Source organism: Micropterus dolomieu, linkage group LG03, assembly GCF_021292245.1.
Source record: "Micropterus dolomieu isolate WLL.071019.BEF.003 ecotype Adirondacks linkage group LG03, ASM2129224v1, whole genome shotgun sequence".
Taxonomy (NCBI): domain Eukaryota; kingdom Metazoa; phylum Chordata; class Actinopteri; order Centrarchiformes; family Centrarchidae; genus Micropterus; species Micropterus dolomieu.
Window position 1 is genome coordinate 3,326,850 of NC_060152.1, and position 8,885 is coordinate 3,335,734.

Below are 8,885 nucleotides of genomic sequence, written 5' to 3' on the forward strand. Positions count from 1 at the left end.
TCCTCCAAGCCACAGGGGGCATGACATTGTATTGTGTTGTTGAGGCCGATGCTGGTCCTCAGGTAATTTAAGTTCCTGTATTGATGCAAAAAGATGTTCTTAATTGAGGAAGAGGAGCAAACGGTTTTTAATCGTGTTCGGATTATGTTGTTTATTTTACTTTATATGACTTATTATTTATTGGAAGTGGTCAATGGACACTCAAAGGACGCAGGAAATAAACTCCTTAAACTGAAAACTATTGGAAAAGACTGGACATCGTCTTTCTGAGTACACGTTAGAAACAATAATCCAAATTAGCAACCAGTAGTGGCTAAGTATAGGACATAGTCACTACAGGTAGTATCCTAAGAGACACTGTGTAGACAGAAATGCACACCACCAGACTTCCCTTCACAACAACATATTATTAGCTGCTAAACAATGAAACAATTAAATGAAGCTGTCAAAACCTAAAAGCAGAAGTACACTACAGACCTGACGATGATGAAACGACAGTAACTATTGCAGCTTGAGCCTTTCCTTAAAGCCGTCACACAGGACTGCAGCAGGATTTGAAACATTTATTCAGGATGAACAGAAAACCACTGAAGGCAACTGGTAATTTAAACAATTCTGCTGTTCAAGTATCTGCAGGTAAGACATTGTCTGCTACTGTACATCTTTTAATGTACGTGTATTTTGTCTATGGTTTTTCTTTTAATGTATGATGCTTCTGATTGTTGACAACACCTGAGCACCAAGGGGTTTCATTTTTTTATTTAATTATATTTAACTATTATTATGTTCATTGTTTTTATTTTAAAGTAACACACTGCATACACTTCTTCATATAAACATTAAAAAATCACAATATTTAAGTTACAACATTACATCTCTATACAATACTCAATTTCAGCTACCATCCTAGGTGACTCAAGAAACAGCCTTAATTAAGTTGGGAATAGCCCAAGGATGTCTTGATTTTTATTATTATTATTATCATTGGGAATGACTCTGTATTTAACATTCAATTTAAGCATAAACATTTGTGTTTGATTTGTATCTCTTTCAGAGATAATCAAGGAGGAAGCTGACTATGTTAATGTAGCAGTAGCTACTGTGGATAAAATGGCCGTCACTTCAGGTGCATTATGAACACATTTCACAAATATAATATTGTTAAGCAGGACATTTATTAACCATTATGTTAAAACGTGATATTAATGAATGTTTGAAAATGTGAATGTTTAACGGTTCTTTTCACCGTTGACTGTTAAATCATGTTTTTGTTGTGTTTCAACTGAATTCTTATTTTTCTGTCAGATCAGAAGTTTCTCTCCTTCACTCCGTCTTTTCCAGCAGTGGCAGTGTGCTGGGTGATTCTGTCAGTGATCATGGCCCTTCGTATCTACTGTGAGTACCTTCTATGTGAATGGCAGTTCAAATCAAATTTATTTCTTCCTCTTTGTGTTTCCCTAGATACAAACACATATACTCTGTGCTGAGCTGGAGTGATGGTAACACAAAGAGAACATTTTGTACTAAAAAGGCAGTGACTTTTTAAGATAAACGCACTTACAATAACACTGTTGACAATTGTAAAATGCTGAAACCAAATATTAGCTTCAGGTTAGAATGCAGACTTGGCAGTGCATTGGGAAGGGATCTCATGTTTTGCAGTATGAGCAGGAAGAATGATTAAATCTCAGATTCAATGTTCATAAGGACACAAGACTATTGTTTTAAGATATATTTGAATGTCACATGTTTCAAGACAGAGGTAAATTAAATTGAGCAATTTAAAATGATATAAAGAAAGAAATAAAGAAATAAGATTCCACAACAGTGATACAGTAAAAATGGGCATATACTTTAAGACGAGATAGAAGAGGACAGATGCACTAAAATTAATAAAAGCCTTATTTAACAGTTTTTGTATAAAATGAGTTACTTAAATAAACTTAGCCTATCACTGTCTGTCACTGTAGTTACCTCTGTCATTTCTGAACACAACGCCAAGCTGACTGCAGAGAACCAGAACCTGACATTACAAAACAATCAGCTGGAGAACAACATAACGGAACTAATACAAATCATGGAGACAAAGTGGAATGAGTTCAACGTCAGTCGAGCTCAGTGGAGCATTGATGCCTACTGCCCAAAACTACAAAACCAAAGTATGTTCAGATCCTATAATTAAGAGTAAAAAATAACCAACAATAACAATAACTATTTCACAATGCAGTAACAATGTTTATCGGTTGGTCTCTGTTGTTTCAGACAGACAGTGTAAAGCTTGTCAGGATGGCTGGTTACCCTCCCAGTCCAGCTGCTATGAGAATAATAACCCTGATGATTCTGGTCAGAAAACCTGGGAAGAAGCTCGAGAAAAATGCAGAGGAAAGATTTCAGATTTGGTTGTTATAGCTGATCAAACGGAGAAGGTAACGAGAAAACTGTGGACATTTTATGACAGCCTAAATTAAATGACAATGTATTGTCTGTAGGTCTGAACACACTGAGTCTGTAGGCCACAGTGTGTTAATTTAAGTATAGTGTTTAAATATCTGATAACTGTCTCTCTGTTGTCAGACATTCATCAATGATAACAGTTGGGGCAGTTCAGGAACCAAGGGATACTGGATTGGTCTGAGAGCTGAAGATGGGAAATGGAAGTGGGTCGATGGAAGTGATCTGACTGAAAAGTAAGAGACACATTCATAAACATTTTGAAGCATAAAATCTATCAGCCTGCATCTAAACATCATGTTCTTCCCTCAGCTCCTGGATACAACAACCTGCTACCAACGGTCAGTGTGTAATTTCTGTAGAGACAGAAGGATGGAAATCAGTGAGCTGTGGTGACAGAAACAGATGGATCTGCAAAAAGAAGGCTTTATCTCTTTAAACACTGCAGTCATACTTTATACAAGGTTACTGGGTACCAGGGGGCAAAGGAGCGAGTTTGAACCTGGGATAAGATAAGATAATGACTGGATTATAAATATTAAAGTATGAAGAGTCAAGTAGCCTGCTTCACAATTTCCAATTTTTGTTTTTCCAAAAAAAAGGTATTGAAATGTTTTTAATTTTCATAGAAAAAAAATAATGTATACATGCAGCTAGATATTGTATTATATTAATATCTTAAAGTATTAAGACTTCTACTTTGTTTTTTGTTTTTACAGTTTAATAGGAAAAAAACAATTTAATAAATGTCAATGATTTTATGAACTTGTTTGTGTATGTGCTGTGTTTGTCACTAAAAAACAGATACTCTAATGTATACGTGCAGTTAAATAGTAGATTATATTGGTACTGTGAGTCTGACTACTGACACCAGCATTTGGGAAAATACAGTCGCTGACCTAAAGAGAAACTCAACTGTTAATTATTAACATTGAATGTGCTTTTCTTCTGCTTTGTTAGAGATTCAGTGTTTATGATTTGTGTATCAGCAGATCCATTAAAGGGACCAACAAGACTGCTCAGTTTCCTGTATGTGACATTTTACATTGTTACTGATTGGCCAAGAGAATGTTTGATTACTGTAGAGTATTCTGATGTATACAATATTTATACAGTGATGGTTAAGTTTTATCTGTTTATCTTAGCTGTTTCAAAGCATTCATTATGTTTGGGATAAATAATCAATATCATATTGTAATATTTTGTGAAAAGTTATCAATACTCTGGCATAATTTTCTGTTCTGTTACTGTTAAGTCCAGTTCAACTTTATTGTCAGACTCAAGCTTTTGAATCTTCACTTAAAGGGAAGAACTTGTCACTGGATGACCTCTCAGAAGCTTAATTATTTCCTTTTGTCAGCGAGAGAGATTTCAGGATGAGATTGCTGCATTTTCGAAAAAGATCTGTGAAAAAAGGAAGCACCACCTATAAGCTGGATCCAGTTCTAGAAGATGGACTTCTGAGAGTTGGGGAACCCCTCGATAAATCAGTTTTGCCTGAGTACATAAAACATCCCCTCATCCTATAATACGAATACAAGATGAGAAGATATTTTAGTTTGTCAAGAATAGCTCTAACACACAGCTCACACTAAAATCACAAATTGATGTTTTACATTTCTGTTTGTGTACATATGAAGAAACTTGATCCAAATTAGTGAGCTTTAGAGGGGTTGAATGGTGTATTTGTTTTTACTTTGGACAGAGCCAGGTTAAGGGATGCCACAATGTCCAGTCCTAATGCGTGGGCTAATGCTAATGCTAGGCTAAATATGACCCATCTGCAGCTCTGTACTTAACACACAGATATAAAATCAAATTATGTAGGGGAGAGCGGGGTGAGTTGAGCCAATTTTTACTTGAGGTGTCTTTAAAGTAAGGACATGACAGTAATGTCTCCAACTAAAATATGTACATATTGTGACGGCCCCAAGAGCTCTTGGTATAGGACCTGTGTAGAGGGTATACGCATGACGTCACAGAACGCAGTTACGCTCACTGAGTGGCAGAAAGACAAGCAGCAGTGTTAGATTAAATCAACTAAAACACAAACACTCTCTCTGCAGGGAGCGGAGCCAAGATGGCGACCTGTGCAGACGCTTTCTTCTGAGCTACGAGTCTCTGTCCGAGTACCAGCGGTTAAAATAAGTCAATGAGACCATTGGAATCCTGAGTGAAGAAGCTGTAAGTTGCTTTTGTATTTAAGTTTGTATGTAGAACGCCTACACAGCTAAACAGAGCCGGAACGAAGACTTTAATCGGCCAAAGTGAGTGAACTAGCCTACGAACTGTTTTCTATTAGCCAAAGTTTTGCTAATAACCGGGGCACGTGCGCCAAGATGTCCAAGAGAGACGCCGAGAATGTGAAAAAAGGAGGCTTGATAATGGATGTGTCTCCTGAAAAATCATTCTCTGGTTTATGTGCACCTCTACCTGTCACACCCACGGACAACCCAAACCCCAAGAAAGTATGCACCAAAGATCATGAGACGGTCTCCAATGCAGACATTCTTAAAGCCATTAACGGCCTAAATGATCGCTTTTCAAAGTTTGAAGAAATGGTAATCAAAAATACAGCTGAGATTGCAAGAGTGCAAGAAGAAATGAAAGGGCTGGAAATCCAATGGAAAGGAACAGATGCAACAGTGAAGACAATGAAAGAACAGATGGCAGCCATGAGGGAGAAACAAGAAGATTCAGAGCGTGATAGCAGGAGATGGAACCTCCGTCTTCTGAATCTACCAGAAAGCAACAATGAGGATGTGAGAAAGGAGGTGATGGAGATCATTGCTGAAATTATCCCAGCGGAAAAGAACAAGCTTGGAATCGTGGTGGACACTGTGCACAGGGTAGGACGACCAATACAGGATAAAAGCACACGCCCCATCATCATACAGTTTACCATGCGCACCTTCAGATTGAAGGTATGGAGAGCTTCTCTCAACGCCGATGTCATGAAGGAGGCTGACCGAGGATCTCACTCAGCTGGAAAGACAGTGCAGAAACAAACTCTGGCCTCTAGTGAAGCAAGCGCGTGCTGATGGAAAGAAGACCAAATGGCAGGGACCTACTGTCATTATCGATGACAGCAGGTCATCAAAAACATTTGATTTTGGACCAAAATTTATATCCACTGTAGAAATGTTTTATAAAAATATTGACAGTTGTGTTATATTCTACCCAAATACCACCAAAAGATTTCCTGTACTTAGATCAGTTCGCCAAGGCTGCCCTATTTCGCCATTTTTGTTCCTGCTGGGGGTTGAACTACTGTCAATACATATTCATCATAATCCCATTATCAAAGGTTTGTCTATTTTTGGTAAAGAAATCAGATTGACTCAGTTTGCTGATGATACAGCCCTTTTTTTAAAGGACAAACATCAGATTGAATATGCTATATCCCCAATTGACCAATTTTCTGCTGCTTCTGGATTAACTCAACAAATCTAAATGTGAAATTTTATGTTTATATCAAACTGATAATAAGCAATTGTTTAATATATCTGTCAAGAAATGTGTAAAATATCTAGGTATTCATATCTGCAAGGACTACATGGAACGTCAGCAACTTAACTTCTCTCCTACATTGAAGAAGACTAAAACAATCCTGAACTTATGGCTTCAAAGCGACATTTCAGTACTGGGCAGAATTCTCCTGACTAAAGCAGAAGGGATTTCAAGATTTGTCTACCCTGCTCTCACCCTCAGTGTCCATGATTCAACATGCAAAGACATTAATAACGTACTCATAAACTTTGTATAGAAGAATAAGCACCATCTCTTAAAAAAAGCGGTGCTCTCTGGCTCTAAGGAGGAAGGCGGCTTTGAACTTTTGGACTTTTGTGACTTGAATTACACCTTCAAGGTGAAATGGTTAAAAGAATTCTTAAATGCACCAGACTCATTATGGTACTTTATCCCACATAACATTTTCAAAGAAGTTGGAGGTCTCCAATTCTTGTTGGTGTCACTATAATATCACAAAGTTACCGTTAAAACTGTCCCGATTTTATCAACAAGCTCTTTTAGCTTGGAAGTTGTGCTATTCTCATAACTTCTCTCCACACAAGTCTATTATATGGAATAATGAATGCATCACCAAAAAGAACAAGTCACCTACTTTGAATCTAAAGATAAGAACTTATGCACCATTGTGAATCTCTTTCATATTCAAGTCTACCCCATGTTTTAAAGTACTCCTAATCGAAATAGATATGTACTTTGAGTCTCTTAAACTTGTATCAAACAAGAAAAGCATTTCAATAAATAATATCTACTCAGAGCTATTCCTCTAAAAAAATATCTTATGTCACCACCTGTTAGATAATCTGTCACTTACTCATCTCTTAAGTCTGTCCTGTTTTGTATTTCCTTTCGTTTCTGTTAATGTATTTGTTATTTAAGTTTATTATTAATTTATATATATATTGCACTATTTTGTTATATTAAGTCTTACATTTATAAGCTGGAATGTCTGAATGTCTGAAACCTGATTTTCAATAAAATGTTTTAAAAATAAAATAAAATAAGTGTTTCTCTCTGCAGGCAGTCAAGGAGATTGGGAGCATCTGGCCAGTGAGCCCAGTCTATTGAGACCTGCCCACCCAGACGCCAGTGTAGGTGCTTGTGCCTTCCACACCGCTCTGCCACGTTGTTCTTTTGTTTTGTGTTGTTTTGAATAAATTTATGGTAATCTTTCTTTGTAAACCTGAGTTGCATCCTTCTTTGTTGTTGCGCCCTGAGAGCTGGGGTCGTACCAAATTGGGGGCTCGTCCGTTTTGGAATTCTGGTAGGTTTAATTTGGTTAACCTTATTTAGTAAGTTTGTTGCATTCAAGGGATGAGTTGGTTAAAATAGCGGACTATAACAAGGTTGATGTTAGCGATAAGAGGATTAAGGAGACATTTGTTAAAGATGAAAGTGCTGGGCACCACGAGGGTGTGTTTTCAGTGGGTTCGCCTACTCAGTTAGTGTCTCCTGGATCTGGTTTGAATTTTGAGCAGCAAAAAGAGTTACTAGTGTTACGTATGAAGAACGAGAAAGAAGTTACGTTAGAGAAGATGAGTCAGGGCATTGACTTGGAGAAAGTGCTGTCTCTTGAAAAGATGAGATATGAAACTGAACAGGCAAAGCTTGACTTACAAAAGCAGAAATTGTCTTTGATTAGAGAGGGGAACGTTGTACCTAATCCTTCTGTGGCAGAAGTTCCCACTCGAACATTAATGTTGCAATGTGTTAACCAGCAGGGCCCAGAAGGCTTATTCTTTGAGTAACAGTAAGGGGTTGAAATATGCTGTGGTAAATGTGCTGTCCTTAAGGCATATGAACTGATGCCTGAAGGCAAGGCAAGTTTATTTGTAAAGCACATTTCACCAACAAGGCAATTGAAAGTGCTTTACACAAAACATAAAAGCAACAAAGGGAAATTGAAATAAAAAAACACTAAAATATAATTTTTAAAAGGGTGAAATGGAAAATAAAATGGGATAAAATACATTTTAAAGAGTTAAATAGGAAATAGAAACAGGGTAAAACAGGACAGTAAAAGTCACAGTGCACAACATAAATCTACAGCCTTACATTTGATCTAATTAACGGCAGTGGTAAAAAGAAAAGTCTTGATTTAAAAGAACTGACCGTTTCAGCAGACCTGCAGTTTTCTGGGAGTTTGTTCTAGATATATGGAGCATAAAAACTGAACGCTGCTTCTCCATGTTTAGTTTTGACTCTGGGGACAGAAAGCAGACCTGTCCCAGATGACCTGAGAGGTCTGGATGGTTCATAATGAAGCAGAAGATCAGAAATGTATTTTGGTCCTAAACCATTCAGTGCTTTAGACGATCTGATGATCTTGGACCAGAGCGCTTCGCCACCTGTATTGGTGAGCAGAAGGTGAAGACGGCAGCTGAAGCTTATATTTTGATTAATGGTGGAAGTAGCGGATGTCTTGGTTCACAGTTTGGACACAGAAAATCCCTCTGCTGGAGGTGCGTGCTCTGTTAATTCAGGAATACATTTTATTTCAGATGGTTTTGTATGTTTAGTAGGGAGTGATGAGAAAGTGCACATAAAAATACTGCGTGACACTGGTGCTTTTGATTCATCAATTTTAGCATCTACCTTAACATTTTCAGAGGAGACCAGCAGGGGTTTGAATATACCTGTGTTCGGAATGGGCATGAATATTCTGCATGGACCTTGATGTTGTCTTGTGATCTGTTTCAGGGGGAGGTGGCAATTGGTGTGCGTCCAGCGCTGCCGGTGGTTGGTGTTACCATGATTCTGGGTAATGATATAGCAGGTAGTTGGGTGTGGGCTGATGTTGCACACCCAGCTGCCGTTGCTCCAGTTCCCCTGGTGAGCAGTGGGCCTGATGATAGTGAAACTGAGTTTCCATAAGTTCCACCGAAAATGATGACATTTCTGTGCAG

The 8,885-nt window shown here is 37.8% G+C and overlaps 1 protein-coding gene across 1 annotated transcript; it reads left to right on the forward strand.

Moving 5' to 3' along the window:
- Nucleotides 1-1,356: 1,356 nt before the first annotated feature.
- On the forward strand, nucleotides 1,357-2,899 carry LOC123967664 (C-type lectin domain family 17, member A-like). Its single transcript, XM_046043843.1, has 5 exons — nucleotides 1,357-1,395; nucleotides 1,971-2,159; nucleotides 2,263-2,426; nucleotides 2,575-2,687; nucleotides 2,764-2,899. Exons 1-5 carry the CDS (start codon nucleotides 1,377-1,379, stop codon nucleotides 2,888-2,890), a joined length of 612 nt encoding a protein of 203 aa, XP_045899799.1. The 5' UTR covers nucleotides 1,357-1,376; the 3' UTR covers nucleotides 2,891-2,899.
- The last annotated feature ends 5,986 nt before the right edge of the window (nucleotides 2,900-8,885 follow it).

What these genes read in the sequence shown, in the direction of transcription:
- LOC123967664 (XM_046043843.1), top strand. An exon ending in CCCAAAACTACAAAACCAAA is followed by an intron (nt 2,160 to 2,262) that starts GTATGTTCAGAT and finishes CTGTTGTTTCAG; the next exon opens with ACAGACAGTGTAAAGCTTGT. An exon ending in TAGCTGATCAAACGGAGAAG is followed by an intron (nt 2,427 to 2,574) that starts GTAACGAGAAAA and finishes CTCTGTTGTCAG; the next exon opens with ACATTCATCAATGATAACAG.